At 41.4% G+C, this 16,333-nt stretch overlaps 1 protein-coding gene across 4 annotated transcripts in view; it reads right to left on the bottom strand.

The window, feature by feature from the left end:
• Positions 1-16,333, bottom strand: part of LOC138437283 (cyclic AMP-dependent transcription factor ATF-7) — a 97,534-nt gene that overhangs the window by 6,055 nt on the left and 75,146 nt on the right. For all 4 annotated transcript variants that reach the window (XM_069584268.1, XM_069584270.1, XM_069584267.1 and 1 more), the window contains 6 exons: positions 12,523-12,680; positions 11,377-11,476; positions 10,742-10,855; positions 10,011-10,163; positions 6,804-7,001; positions 5,440-5,548 (listed from right to left, as the gene is read on the bottom strand). In XM_069584268.1, the coding sequence (XP_069440369.1) occupies positions 5,440-5,548; positions 6,804-7,001; positions 10,011-10,163; positions 10,742-10,855; positions 11,377-11,476; positions 12,523-12,680 (832 nt within the window). The remainder of the gene's footprint in view (positions 1-5,439; positions 5,549-6,803; positions 7,002-10,010; positions 10,164-10,741; positions 10,856-11,376; positions 11,477-12,522; positions 12,681-16,333) is intronic.

Genomic DNA, 16,333 nt, shown 5'->3' with positions numbered 1-16,333 from the left:
CAACTAGCTAGGCATTAATGATTTAACACATTTACTCCGAGTTATACCACGCCACGTAAAGTGACAACAACATTTTACTACTAAACACAAGTGTGTGAAGTGCATACAAAGGTATCCACATGCTGCTCAACAGTCAGGGAGTTTCATTAAACACCGGATAGCCTCTCTGGCTCTTTAAACACAGATGTGTAGAGTAAGAGCAAATTCCAACAGTTGGCTGTATTTTTGATCTCCTGATAAATCCCTGGGTCTTCTTTCACAAATTAAATATTACCTCCTCTGTGAAGCCTTCTTTTTGTTATGCTCAGGAAATTTAACTATTTCATCATTTGTGCTTTCAGAGTATACTTTATTTATTCAGCAAAGATTTACCAAGTATTGGCTGTGTGCCAGGCACTGGGGTATACAAAGAATAAACAGGCTTCCTGTCCTCAGGAAGTTCCCAGTCTAGGGGACCTATGAGTCTCTCAAAGACAGGACACTGTCTCGCTGGTCTTGTGTAAGGCACTCACTGCAATGTCCACACCACCCAGTAGGAACTAAATATATCTTTGCTTTAACAAGTGATTTCAAAGACTAACTTCCTGTCAGAGTTCTTGTAGGGACTGAATAGAAACCCTACTGTATACAGACTTCATCCTGATAAACGCTCAGTCCTTGTCTTCCTATCCCCCAACCAGTAACGCTGAAGAAGCTGAAGTTGAACGGTTTTATGAAGACCTACAAGACCTTTTAGAACTAACATCCAAAAAAGATGTCCTTTTCATTATAGGGGACTGGAATGCAAAAGTAGGAAGTCAAGAAACACCTGGAGTAACAAGCAAATTTGGCTTTGGAATGTGGAATGAGCAGGGCAAAGACTAATAGAGTTTTGCCAAGAAAATGCACTGGTCATAGCAAACACCCTCTTCCAACAACACAAGAGAAGACTCTACACATGGACATCACCAGATGGTCAACACCGAAATCAGATTGATTATATTCTTTGTAGCCAAAGATGGAGAAGCTCTATACAGTCAACAAAAACAAGACCAGGAGCTGACTGTGGCTCAGATCATGAACTCCTTATTGCCAAATTCAGACTCAAATTGAAGAAAATAGGGAAAACTGCTAGACCATTCAGGTATGACCTAAATCAACTACAGTGGAAGTGAGAAATAGATTTAAGGGCCTAGATCTGATGAACTATGGAATGAGGTTCGTGACATTGTACAGGAGACAGGGATCAAGACCATCCCCATGGAAAAGAAATGCAAAAAAGCAAAATGGCTGTCTGGGGAGGCCTTACAAATAGCTGTGAAAAGAAGAGAGGCGAAAAGCAAAGGAGAAAAGGAAAGATAGAAGCATCTGGATGCAGAGTTCCAAAGAATAGCAAGAAGGGATAAGAAAGCCTTCTGCAGCAATCAATGCAAAGAAATAGAGGAAAAGAACAGAATGGGAAAGACTAGAGATCTCTTCAAGAAAATTAGAGATACCAAGGGAACATTTCATGCAAAGATGGGCTCGATAAAGGACAGAAATGGTAGGGACCTAACAGAAGCAGAAGATATTAAGAAGAGGTGGCAAGAATACATGGAAGAACTGTACAAAAAAGATCTTCACGACCCAGATAATCATGATGGTGTGATCACTCACCTAGAGCCAGACATCTTGGAAAGTGAAGTCAAGTGGGCCTTAGAAAGCATCACTACGAACAAAGCTAGTGGAGGTTATGGAATTCCAGTGGAGCTATTTCAAATTTTGAAAGATGATGCTGTGAAAGTGCTGAATCAATATGTCAGCAAATTTAGAAAACTCAGCAGTGGCCACAGGATTGGAAAAGGTCAGGTTTCATTCCAATCCCAAAGAAAGGCACTGCAAAAGAATGCTCAAACTACCGCACAGTTGCACTCATCTCACATGCTAGTAAAGTAATGTTCAAAATTCTCCAAGCCAGGCTTCAGCAATATGTGAACCGTGAACTTCCTGATGTTCAAGCTGGTTTTAGAAAAGGCAGAGGAACCGGAGATCAAATTGCCAACATCTGCTGGATCATGGAAAAAGCAAGAGAGTTCCAGAAAAACATCTATTTCTGCTTTACTGACTATGCCAAAGCCTTTGACTGTGTGGATCACAATAAACTGTGGAAAACTCTGAAAGAGATGGGAATCCCAGACCACCTATCCTGCCTCCTGAGAAATCTGTATGCAGGTCAGGAAGCAACAGTTAGAACTGGACATGGAACAACAGACTGGTTCCAAATAGGAAAAGGAGTACATCAAGGCTGTATATTGTGACCCTGCTTATCATGCGAAATGCTGGGCTGGAAGAAACACAAGCTGGAATCAAGATTGCTGGGAGAAATATCAATAACCTCAGATATGCAGATGACACCACCCTTATGGCAGAAAGTGAAGAGGAGCTAAAAAGCCTCTTGAGGAGAGTGAAAAAGTTGGCTTAAAGCTCAACATTCAGAAAACGAAGATCATGGCATCCGGTCCCATCACTTCATGGTAAATAGATGGGGAAACAGTGGAAACAGTGTCAGACTTCATTTTTGGGGGCTCCAAAATCACTGCAGATGGTGACTGCAGCCATGAAATTAAAAGACGCTTACTCCTTGGAAGAAAAGTTATGACCAACCTAGATAGTATATTCAAAAGCACAGACATTACTTTGCCGACTAAGGTCCATCTAGTCAAGGCTATGGTTTTTCCTGTGGTCATGTATGGATGTGAGAATTGGACTGTGAAGAAGGCTGAGCGCCGAAGAATTAATGCTTTTGAACTGTGGTGTTGGAGAAGACTCTTGAGAGTCCCTTGGATTGCAAGGAGATCCAACCAGTCCATTCTGAAGGAGATCAACCCTGGGATTTCTTTGGAAGGAATGATGCTAAAGCTGAAATTCCAGTACTTTGGCCACCTCATGAGAAGAGTTGACTCATTGGAAAAGACTGATGCTGGGAGGGATTGGGGACAGGAGAAGGGGACGACCGAGGATGAGATGACTGGATGGCATCATGGACTTGATGGACGTGAGTCTGAGTGAACTCCGGGAGATGGTGATGAACAGGGAGGCCTGGCGTGTTGCGATTCATGGGGTCACAAAGAGTCAGACGTGACTGAGCGACTGAACTGAACTGAACTGTCTTCCTTAGCCCATCAAAAGGATTTGAAATAGCTAATCACTAAACTTCCTGAAATACTTTCTTATCTTGGCTTACAGAACACCACACCCAGCTAACTCAGCTGGTTTTCCTCCTACCTGTTTGGCTGCTCATTCTCAGTGTCTTTTATGGGTCCCTTCTCATCTCCCTGACCCCTAAATGTTGGAGTACCCAGGGCTCAGTCTCGGAACTTCTCTTTTCTACCTGTGCATTCTGTCTTGACAATAGCATCTCACCCAGTTTCACGGCTTTAAAAACTAACCATCTTCTGCTGACTGCCTTCAGCTTTTCCTTGGAATTGCAGACCCATGCAAACACCTGCTTGACAGCACCACCTGCAAGCCTAAGAGGCTTCCAAATCTGAGCTCCTAATACACCATCCAGTGCACTTGTTCCTACACTTGCCCCATTTCAATCAATGCAACTCTGTTTCTGTAGGTGCTCAGGCCAAACAATTTGGTGCAATTTTTTGGGGGGGATGCAATTTTTGATTCTTCTTTTTCCTAACATATACTGTCCCATCTAGCCACCATCAAACCTTGTTACTCTAACTTCAAAATATATCCTGAATTAACTCCCTTCTCACCACTTTCACTACCACCAACTGGTACAAGGCTCCTTCCTCTTGCTCATGACTGTGATAAGCCTCTTAAGCAGACTGCCTGCTTCTGCCCATTCATTCCTCATTCTCTAACAGAGTGACCCTGTTCAAACTAAGTCAGACCAGTCATATTGCTATTGTAAAACCCTCTAGTGGGTCCCCAAAGTAGAGTGAAACCTGAAACCCCCTCTATGATCGATGAGGCCCTCCAGAAAAAGGCTCCCGTGACCCCTCCTGCCTTATCTCCAAATACTCTCCAGTCCCCTCTCTCCAATCCGGCCACACTGGCCTCCCTGATGATTCCAGAATGTGTGGATCATGCTCCCACTTGGGGGTCTTTGCATTTGCTGCTGTCCTTGCTTGCAGTACTCTTCTCCCGTATTAACGTGTGGCTAGAGAGCTCAATTCCAAGTCAAAAACACCTCGTCTAAAATTTCAACCCTGCTGCTAACATTTCATATTCATCTTCCCTGTTTTATTTTTTTCTTCTAAGCACTTACTCTTATCTGACATAATATATTGTACCTATTTATCTCGTTTATTGTCTGTCTCACCCACTAAAATATAAGCCCCTTACAGGCAGGGACTTTAATCTATTTGGTTCCATTACGCCCTCAGCATGTAAAACAGCTCCTAGAACAGGTTCAATCAATATCTGCTGGATGAATGAATGTACTCTGACGTACACATTAAAATTAAAATTGTTGTTCATTCGCTAAGTCGTGTCTGACTTTGTGATCCCATGAACTGCAGCACACCAGGCTTCCCTGTCCTTCACTATCTCCCAGAGTTTGCTCAAACTTGTGTTCATTGAGTTGGTGATGCCACCCAACCACCTCATCCTCTGTCGCTCCCTTCTCCTCTTGCCCTCAATCTTTTCCAGCATCAGGGTCTTTTCCAATGAGTTTTTATTTCAATTAAATTTAAATAGAGATGTTTAAAATTGGTGATGTGGTCACTCTCTTTCTATGGGAACTTATCTTTGAAATGATAAAGAGAGTTAGTGGAAAAATAATTCAATATATCAAAATTTGATAGCCAACATTTCTATGAATTTAATTTGTAAAGGGAAATGATTAGTTTTTACTGTCCATAAGCAAATTATTCACAGTCATTTTAATTTCAGGATTGTGCTTATCCCAAGCATGACTGTGACCAGCTCTTCCTAGTCCTTTATTATGCGTTCACAGATTACAAAAAGAAACCAACCTTATCCTGTCATTAGAAAGATAAAACATACCGCCAAATCTCAATGCTTGACAAACCCCAAGGTATCATCTGCTGGTATATCCTCTTTAGACTAAGATGTTAGCTTTGGAATAAGGAAGAGCTGGATGTGAATCCTGGGTCTGCCACTGCACCAGCGGTGTAACTTCAGGTAAGAGACTAATATGAGTGAGCATAAACGGAAGTAATATCTATTTCATGAGAGAACTGGGAAGATGGTTCAGTGCCTCATATAAAACAGGTACCCAATATATATTGCTACCCTTTATCTCCAAAAGGATAATTAGGATAACTACACTGTTCTCAAAAATTTTTTTTGGCAAGACTGGTTGTCCCACAAAGGCTGCTCACTCATTTGTCTGGGCCCCCCCGAACATCCAGAATGGGGTTATAAAATTATAAACCGTTGAGACACTCATTACATGCAGTTTACTGACTGACATTGTTTAGGTTGTGAGCCACTCACCTAAATAGCCTTGAGTCTTTTTCTGTAGTGCTGTGACTGGGCAGTCTTTATGAGCTAACAGTAGCTGTTTCAACTGAGCCACCTCATTGCGTAGTAATGTGACTTCATTCTGAGGAGGAAGGTAAGAAAAGAATATGAAGAAAATTCATGCTCTACTCTTGAAGCCCCAGTGACTATCCTCAGAGTGAGGACAGAAGGCTGCCTGGATTTTCTCCTTCACATCTAGAAAAGATCCAACAAGGCTTCAGACAGCCCAGGGCCAACACGGCCACAAATTCATTGACAGAAGCTGCTTACAATGATAGTAGGAATTTTACACAGAAAAATTACTCCTTTGTAGGGTAAATATGATTGCACAAAAATTAATAATACATAAGCCTACTTCTAGGAATCTATTTAACAGAGCTATTTACTCAAGTGCATACAATGTACACTGCAGCACTGCTGTTCTGGCAAAAAATTAAAAACATTATAAATATCTGGATCTTATAACCAAACTATGGAATGCTACACTGTACAGCTATTGAAAAAAATGAGGTAGGTTCTCTGTATACATGACTAGATCTCCAGAAGATAACTGCTTTGTGTTAAAACAGATATATAGTCCCTCCATGGCTCCCCTACAAAAGCTGAAAAATGAAAAAAAATATTAGAAATATATATAGATATGGTAGGTACAAACTTATGTACAAGGAACAGAATGAGACTGGGAAAGACATACTGTAGAGATATTTTATTTTTAATCTATACTTCTGTGTGTGTATGTATGTGTACACTACATATATGTTATATAAATATATTACCTTTGAACTGAATATTTTTTAAAAATCAGAAGAAGGGAAAAATATTCAAGAAAATATCTGGATTATAACTGTTCTATTTGTACTTGTGTGGTTTTTTCTCTTCTTTTTTTAAGTGAAAGAAAGCTCATTCGGGGAAAAAACACACTTCATAGGCAGAGTTAGGCCATCTCAGAAGGTCAGAGAGGCCTTTTTTCTTTCTTTCTTTTATTAAGCTGCATTATCTGGACAAATACTTTCCCTCTAGGTGTTCCACTACCAGTCAGATTTTACTGATGATTTAAGAGAGCACCCTGGGGCACTTCATTTATTTTCCTTCATCCAAAAGGGTCTACGGATGACTCATTCTGTAGCAGACTTGGGATTAGATGGTGAGTGTCCTTTCCAGGGAAGAGATTCCAAGTCTGACTGGTAAGACACTCTTTCTGTATTCTTCCTGGCATATGTTCTGAATCCATCTTAATTTAAAGAATTATCATCTTCTACTATATTGTCCCACTTTCTCATGATTCAACATCACTTTCCAGATTCAACAATCCTAATAAGCACCCAGGACCCACTCACACTCAGCTGAATGTTCTGAGAAGTGAGTTCCTCAGCCTTCTTCTCTAGGGAGGACACCCACAGCTTCCGCTTTTGACGGCAGCGGGAGGCTGCAGCCCGGTTGCGCTCCAGAAAGCGCTGTCGCCGCTCATCTGGGTCTTCATCAACCGTGCGCCGACGTCGGCCTCCAGTGCTAGGAGTGGGTTGGGCTGGCGAGACCTGTTGCCCAGAAGGAAGAGGAGTTACTTGAAGGGAATGTCAATCCTTTCCAAATTAAACCTGACGTAAGATCTGGCAAAGATCTGGTTAAAGGATCTACCAGCCTCTGTCACCACAGCAAGTCTCCTCGCTATGTCCCTTAGCTTCTCTTCTGCAGTAGTTCCTCATTCTGCCTCCTGTTTCCTTTCAGTCTTCTCAGTTCCATACTTAGACAAGCTACAGTTCAGTTGGAAACTCTGATTATTTCTGAGACAGACAGACAAAAATGAAACTAGGATCATTTTTTGTTTCTTAACAGTAAATATGGTGGGCAGGGAAATTATAATCAGAAGTGTCAGGGGAACTTTCAGGGAGACTGTGGAATGAAAAATTGGAGAATTACTGATTTGGCCAAGCAAAATAGACAAACAACTGCATGCTGTAAGTTTCAGAAAAGGAGAAGAGAATTTACCATCAATGAGATACGAGCTATCATGGAAATATATGAATTAGCATTTTTTTTTTTTTTTGCTGTACCACGAGGCTTGAGGGATCTCAGTTCCGTGCTGCTGCTGCTGCTGCTGCTGCTGCTAAGTCGCGTCAGTTGTGTCCAACTCCGCTCGACCCCATAGATGGCAGCCCACCAGGCTCCTCTGTCTCTGGGATTCTCCAGGCAAGAACACTGGAATGTGTTGCCATTTCCTAAACCTGGGCCATGGCAGTGAAAGCCTGGACTCCTAACCATTAGGCCACCAGGGAACCCCTAGTATATTCTTTTTATTTGTAATCAGTTATTAGTCATCCTCAACAATGGCCCTGCTTCCTGCTTTGTTTGTTCTGTTTGTTTTTAAAGAGAAAAATATTTTCAAATCCCTTTACAAATTGGTGATTTAAGACCATCTTTTTTTAATTTTTTAAGGTTCTTATTGAACTTATTACAATTTAGCTTTTTAAAAAAATGTTTCTTTGGTCTCGAGGCATGTGGAACTTAGCTTCCAGACCAGGGATCAAACCTGCACCCCTTCCATAGGAAGGTGAAGTCTTAACCACTGGACCACCAGGGAAGTCCTCGAGACCATCTTTTTTTAAAAAAAATATTTATTTATTTTTGGCTGTGCTGGGTCGTTGTTGCTGTGCGTGGGCTTTCTCTAGTTGTGGTAAGTGGGGTCTATTCTCCAGTTGCTTTGTGAGGGCTTCTCATTATGGTGGCTTCGCTCGTGGAGCATGGGTTCTAGGGTACTCGGGCTTCGGTGGTTGTGGTGCACGAGCTCCGCTGACCCATGGCATGTGGGATCTTCCCAGACCAGGGATCAAACTGGTGTCCCTTGCATTTCAAGGTGTATTCTTAACTATCGGACCAATAGGAAAGCCCTTATCTTTTGTTTTTAAACTTAAGGCTGATGTCTCTTGTTTCTAAAGCACTTTTGAATCATCTTCCTTTTCTGTTAGCTGGTGTGTATTCAAAGAAAAGAGACCAACCTTATAATAATGGCCAAAATTAAAATATAGAAAGGTCAGCCATCTGTATAAAAGAAACTATGTAATGTAAAACAATGCCAAAAATGAATTCTTCCTGAATCTGTTGCTATTAGAGAACATCTATACTGGTAGTTTCCAAATGCCAGAGCTCAAATCAGTTGCATGAGGATAAACATAAACTCATAAGAAAACAGAATCTTATTCTACTTCAGGCCCTACTGAATCATAGTCTCCAGTAATATAGATAATGAAGAGATAATTTTAATTATTCAGATTAATAGTCTCTCCCCCAAAAGAAAAAAAGCGGAAAAGAAATTTCAAACTCATTTTAATGAGCTACAGGCCTTGGGGTTGCTGCTTCTCACTGTACTAAGGGAAGTTTACACAGATTCTCTTGTGATTTTCAACTTGCTCTTTGTCCCGAGCTCACTGGTGCACACGTAAAGACTGGTGATTGAGGAGGAGAATGGGGAAAAGCAAACGATGGATTCCTATTCTCTTATAGGCAACTTAATAATACATGCAGGGAACGGAGGTAAGAGAACAGACCAAGAGAAACTTGGGAAGAATAAGGAGGAAAGGAATTAGTGGTAACTAAAAATGAAGTCATGTCATTTCCTCAAGGGGAAGCAGCACAGTTTGGGCAAGGGGGCTGCTGCTTTACCATTTTTAGAAGGGACTGGCATCAGAAGGGGTTACAGGAAGGTGGGCAGGCTTAGCTTCTAACAAGACAACTCAAATGAAAGCTTTCGTTGTTGGCCAAGCTTTAAGGCAGCATATGGTCATTAAATGTTAGGACATGTGGTGGTAACTGATGAAGCAGGTGATGACATCAGGAAAAGGGGATGGGCCAAAGATGTAACTCTACAAACTGATATCAGGTTGTTGTCACCTAACCAGTACAGACAATACGAAACCAAGGCTTACTTGGTTTCCAACGAAACTTAGTAAAACTGAGGTCTCCTTGAAACAAAAGAATTGGGCTTCTAAAGTAGATCTCTCTGGCTTTTTTAAGACTTTAATTTCTCCTGATAAAAAGAGATTAAATTGATAAGGAAAAAGTGTTTTTCAGGGTATGTGTTTGTTTACTGAGCCATCTTAATGCTGTGACATCATATTTTATTAATATATTGTTAGTATCTGATTTTTGTATAATCAATTAAGTTTTTGGGGGGTTGGTAGGGGTTAAGACAGGAGAGACGAGAGACTTTGTTGTATAAAGTAGCTTGAAATGAGGTTCTGTCACATTTTAGAGGGCACTGCAGATAGAGCACTCACATGTAGAAATAATAAAAAAGTAGAAAACAGAAACTGAGACCTCCTCTGTGGCAGTTCTGCATTACCCAGTCTGCTTGCACTTTGTCTAACAAAAGGATGGATAAAACAGAGTGCATTTTGCTACTGTCACACTGTCAACAAGAAACAAAGTACAAGTTGAAGCCCAGAAGGCTGAAATCCATTCCTCCTTCATTTCCCTGCTCCTTGAAAAAACAGACATGACTTAAAGAGTAATAGCGACAAGCTGGTGCCGCCATGCAAGGGTCTGCTGACCTGTGGCTGGGCAGGGGATGGGGCGTCAGGGTGCTGGATGAGGATCTGGCTTTGCTCTGGACGGGCTGTCACCATGGTGCTGGCAGTCCCCACCACCATTCCACAACCACCATTGATTGAGGAGACCTGGTGGGTTAGGGTAGCTTTTAGTCTCTGTGGTAAAAGATAAGAAAAAATAGCTTGTCAAGGGTGAGATTTTATTAACGGTGAGAAAAGTGGGCTTAGATTTTATTACTGGCCTTACAGACAAAATTCCCACACTGATTTTCCCTTAACAAAGGGATTAAAAGAAAATGACATAGAGAGAAAGAGCGCACATGACCCCTAAAATACCTACTCTGTTCCCTCACTATCATCCTGGGCACAGTTGGAGGGTGGGGGTTGTTGAAGCGATAGAGTCCAGATGAAAGCTCTACCCTGGAACCTGGCCAGGGGCTGGTTATGCAGTTATTCACCTCTTGGCCAGCTCTCCTGCCCACTCATCCACCCTCCATCTGTCACCCTGGAACTGAAACAGCAAGAGTTCCATCCAAACAATCTGTGCTGCTTCTTTTCACTGCCATTGCCTGTGTACCAGGCTCTAAAGGTGGCAGAGAGGAGATAAGAGTCATGAATCAGGGTCTATTCTTCTCCAGACCCCGCAACTGGGTAGGTCTTTTAGCTCTGCAAGCCCCAGAAGATACCACTTCTTTCAGAAGGGCCAGCATTGCTCCAGGTTGGGATGTACTCACCATCTTGGCTTCTGATGGCATAGGGTGGCCAGAGGGAGAAATGGAACCACTGCTGTTAACTGGTGGGCCAGGGATACCAGGAATGTTGGGCACCATAGACACAGGTCTGGCCAGCTAGATCAAGAGAAGGAAGAAAAATCAGAAGGGGACATAATGCTATTAGTAGGGCAACAGCTTCCCCAAATGAAGTGTTTTTGAGGCTGGCACATTAGGGCCTGTTCTATGCACCCTGCCCATGCAGAAAGTCTGGGAAGTACCTTCCCTCATGGAGCACCACAGGATAGGGGATCTAATCCTTCAGTGCTGTGACAGTTTCTATGGGAAAGGCTGAGGCTGTATCTTGAGGAAAGTGGTGGGCAATTTGTGAGGTACTTAGTGCCAAGTGAAATAAGCCAATCAGCAGGCTGGCAAGATCAATTCCTAGACCAGGAGCCAACGGTCCAGATGAGCCTTTGTCTAGTGTTCCATAGTGCTGGACTGGCAGAGGTTAGTGAAAAGTATGGGCAGGCTGCCACGCTCAACTAATACAGACCAGAGCCCCTGCTTCCCTGGGGCTCATGTGTGTTTATGAGCATTCAGGTGGAAGGGAGGGGTTCGTGTGTTGCTGGGTTGGCTGCCCCAACTACAGAGCTCACCGATATAACAGAAGGCATCTGTACTGGAGGCCCTGGCAGCACAGGCATGGTCTGTCCATTAGCAAGATGCATGACGAGAGGGAGGGAGCCGGTGGGAGACCTAGAGGAGACGCGAAGTGAAATGCTCACAATACAGACCCTTTTGCCAATGATCTTCCTCCTGTAATTATAGCAGATTTCCCAGTCTTTTCTAGTTATGGTAACACTGTAAAATGTTGACACCCTCATGATGGCAGATAAAGTAGGACATGCTACTTACCTTACCTTATAGATGGAGAGAAATGGCAAGACCTTTACACCTTGCAAATTAAGCAAACACCACTGAATTCAAGTGGGTGGGAAGCTAACTATTGAGTTTAGAACAAATAAATAAACATTCCTACCACTGGCATGTATAAATTCTGTGCTACCTTAGACAAGGACTACTTCTACCAAAGTTGCCATTTTGCAAGGCTGAATTATGTCATATGATAGCCAAATCTGAGTAAGTTACTCCTGTTCCTTTCCATGTTTTGTTCTACTGTCTAAGAAGGAAGCCAGCCCTTTGTATTTTTCTTAATGGGTCTAGAGAACAATAAGCTTTCAGAGGCTGAAGCCTGACAACAACCTCTTAACCCATGGGTACCTGGAGACAGGATCTTAAGTCATCCCATTAGGAAATCTGCATGGGCCATGCTAGGAGTGAAGACAAATAGACAGACAAAATTAGGAATAGCAAAGACCAAGAACCTTAACTGGGACTGAGGGGAACAACCAGACTTAAAAGATGACTTACTGGGTTTCAGCCCCTCATTCAGTAGTTCCTCCATAAACTTCTATAACATTGAGGCCAAGAACTAAATATATACTTCCCTGTGTGACCTCAACCATTATAATGAACTGCCTAAAGTTCAAAGGATTCTTCTTTTAGGCTGAATAAGTATTAAACCTCCAAATTAAGGAAGTACACGCTCAAATAAATACTTGCTTGGCTACTAAAAAGGTAAAGAAGATTCTGTTTATGGGGTTAAAAAAATTCATTTTGAGACACAATCTCAGTAACTTGTTTTCCTTGAGAATTCAGAAACAGTCACTATTTTATAAAATAATTTCATACAGAGCAAAGAGATTCAAGCTTTGCTGCTTCTCCCTGCTCTCTATACTTACCCCAGCTGCCTGTTGGATGGGGGAGCCTGTGTGATGACGGAGGTTGGGGAAGGAAGGGTTGGGTGAAGTGGATCATAGCCCAAATGGAGAGGCAGGGAGCCCGGGCGTACGATGGTCGGCGTGGGAGTAGAGATCACAACAGGCTTTGGGGCAACATCCTGGCGAGAAGAACCAACAGATCACAAAATGCTTTAACGGGCTGCTTATAGGGAAATACAGAGCTGGTAAAATTTAGTATAAATTTATTGGAAAGAGCACTCAGGCTACTAAGGTAAATTGTGACCTGATTCCATGGTGATCATGGACTCACACCTCACTAACCCATTCAGATGGAATGCTGAGTTAAGACCTTTGGATATCTCCCTTCCAGCGATAATGGCAATATGAGTGGGATGACAGTTGGAAGACCACTTGAAATCTCTGTAGAAGCATTACAGTATCACATAAATTCTAAGGAGTGATATAATTTTTGTTTGTTTTGGGGCCATGCTGTGCAGCATGTAGGATCTTAGTTCCCTGATCAGGGACTGAACCTGCATCCCCTGTAGTGGAAGCATGGAGTCTTAACCACTGGACCAAAAGGGAAATTCCAGGAGCATTATAATTTTTCATAATCTAGGTACTTTCATCCTAAACTTGATGCTCAAGTGTCTACTGATCTCTAATGGGAAAAAAGTATAAGACTGGTGATAAGGCAATCCGGTATCTCCTATAGACCCCTTAAAAAAAGGACTATGGAAGTTTGAATAATGACCATATTGTGATAAAACAAACTGCTTCCCATTGTTAACCCATTAGGACCTTAGAATGCCAGTGCCCATAGTGGCCCTGAAAACATCTCTAAGCAGCCTCTAGGACCTGGCTGCTGCTGGCAAGAGGAGGAGGGGAGGACAGCTACAATGTTTATGGAGGGGATAGTTTCCAGATGTTAGCAAACTAGTTTTGGAGGAAGGTTAAGATGAGGTACAGATGCTCTATCCACAGTGGATACTAAATAATAACCACACGTAGCACAGTAGAGACTGGAAGGGGGCATCAGGAGACTCCTGAGGTTCTGATAATATTTTCAAAGTGTTAGTTACATACACTGTAAACTTTGTGAAAATTCAGTAAGCTGTATACTGACAATTTATGTGCATTTCTGTATGTGTACTATATTTAAATAAATTTATAAAAAATAATATCTCACAAAGTGTTTGCTTTAAAAAAGTAACACTAAGAATTCTCATAAATATTCCCTTTGAATCACTTAAAAATGTTCCTCTTGGAATAATTTTTTTCTAAATGGTTTAATGTTCAATTTATGAATCATGTGAGTTTTCATTTTCACTTATTAATTGAAGTAGTACAACATATATGATCTAGTACAATATACATAAAGTATATAAATTTAAAGGATAAAACAAAAATACATATGTAAAATAAAAACAAAGCCCATTTTTAGCACCCCAGAACATTCTCCTGTGCTCCTTCCTAATTCATACCTTCCCTCAAGAGGTAAAGGGTTTCCTCCAATTAAAAATAAATAAATAAATAAATAAAAAGAGCTAAAGAGTTGAAGATGAATTCTATCGTCTTCAAATAGTTTTGTCTCTTCTTTACTTTTTCTTTTTGGCTATATGGCATGTAGGATGTCAGCTCCCCAACCAGGGATCAAACCCGTGCTCCCTACATTGGGAGCTCAGAGTCTAACCAATAGATTGCCAGTGAAGTCCCAGTTTTGCCTCTTCTTAAATTTGATGTAAATGGCTTCACATGGTATGTACTTTTGTGTCTGAAATTTGTTTCGTTGTTGTTCAACATAATGTCCACATTGCTGTATATCATTAGTCTATTCTTTTTTTAATGCCATGTGGTATTCCATTTTAGAAATATACCACTATTTATTTATTCCCTTGTTGAAAGACATTTGGACTGCTTCCAGTTTTACTATTACTAATATGAATTAAATTGAAGAAAGTGGGGGAAACCACTAAACCATTCAGGTATGACCTAAATCAAATCCCTTATGATTATACAGTGGAAGTGAGAAATAGATTTAAGGGACTAGATCTTGATAGAGTGCCTGATGAACTATGGATGGAGGTTTGTGACACTGTATAGGAGATAGGGATCAAGACCATCATCCCCAAGAAAAAAAACATGCAAAAAGCCAAAATGGTTGTCTGAGGAGGCCTTACAAACAGCTGTGAAAAGAAGAGAAGTGAAAAACAAAGGAGAAAAGGAAAAGACAGAAGCATCTGAATGCAGAGTTCCAAAGAATAGCAAGGAGAGATAAGAAAGCCTTCCTCAGTGATCAATGCAAAGAAATAGAGGAAAAGAACAGAATGGGAAAGACTAGAGATCTCTTCAAGAAAATTAGAGATACCAAGGGAACATTTCATACAAAGATGGGCACAATAAAGGACAGAAATGGTAGGGACCTAACAGAAGCAGAAGATATTAAGAAGAGATGGCAAGAATACACAGAAGATCTGTACAAAAAAGATCTTCACAATCCAGATAATCATGATGGTGTGATCACTCACTTAGAGCCAGACATCCTGGAATGTGAAGTCAAGTGGATCTTAGGAAGCATCACTATGAACAAAGCTAGTGGAGGTGATGGAATTCCAGTGGAGCTATTTCAAATTCTAAAAGATGATGCTGTAAAAGTGCTGCACTCAATATGTCAGCAAATTTGGAAAACTCAGCAGTGGCCACAGGACTGGATAAGGTCAGTTTTCATTCCAATCCCAAAGAAAGGCAATGCCAAAGAATGCTCAAACTACCGCACAATTGCACTCATCTCACACGCTAGTAAAGTAATGCTCAAAATTCTCCAAGCCAGGCTTCAGCAGTACATGAACCATGAACTTCCAGATGTTCAAGCTGGTTTTAGAAAAGGCAGAGGAACCAGAGATCAAATTGCCAACATCTGCTGGATCATCGAAAAAGCAAGAGAGTTCCAGAAAAACATCTATTTCTGCTTTACTGAATATGCCAAAGCCTTTGACTGTGTGGATCACAATAAACTGTGGAAAATTCTGAAAGAGATGGGAATACCAGACCACCTGACCTGCCTCTTGACAAATCTGTATGCAGGTCAGGAAGCAACAGTTAGAACCAGACATGGAACAACAGACTGGTTCCAAATAGGAAAAAGAGTACGTCAAGGCTGTATGTCACCCTGCTTATTTAACTTCTATGCAGAGAACATCATGAGAAATGCTGGGCTCGAAGAAACACAAGCTGGAATCAAGATTGCCTAGAGAAATATCAATTACCTCAGATATGCAGATGATACCACACTTACAGCAGAAAGTGAAGAACTAAAGAGCCTCTTAATGAAAGTGAAAGAGGAGAGTGAAAAAGTTGGCTTAAAGGTCAACATTCAGAAAACTAAGATCATGGCATCTGGTCCATCACTTCATGGCAAATAGATGGGGAAATAGTAGCTGACTTTAGTTTTTTTGGCTCCAAAATCACTGCAGATGGTGACTGCAGCCATGAAATTAAAAGACACTTACTCCTTGGATGGAAAGTTATGACCAACCTAGACAGCATATTAAAAAGCAGAGACATTATTTTGTCAACAAGGTCTGTCTAGTCAAGGCTATGGTTTTTCCAGTAGTCATGTATGGATGTGAGAGTTGGACTATAAAGAAAGCTGAGCCCTGAAAAATTGATGCTTTTGAACTGTGGTGTTGGAGAAGACTCTTGAGAGTCCCTTGGACTGCAAGGAGATCTAACCAGTCCATCCTAAAGGAGATCAGTCCTGGGTGTTCATTGGAAGGACTGATGTTAAAGCTGAAACTCCAATACTTTGGCC

Source organism: Ovis canadensis, chromosome 3, assembly GCF_042477335.2.
Source record: "Ovis canadensis isolate MfBH-ARS-UI-01 breed Bighorn chromosome 3, ARS-UI_OviCan_v2, whole genome shotgun sequence".
NCBI classification, from domain to species: Eukaryota; Metazoa; Chordata; class Mammalia; order Artiodactyla; family Bovidae; genus Ovis; species Ovis canadensis.
The sequence above is the reverse complement of the archived record's forward strand: the minus strand, read 5'-3'. Positions and strand labels throughout refer to the sequence as shown.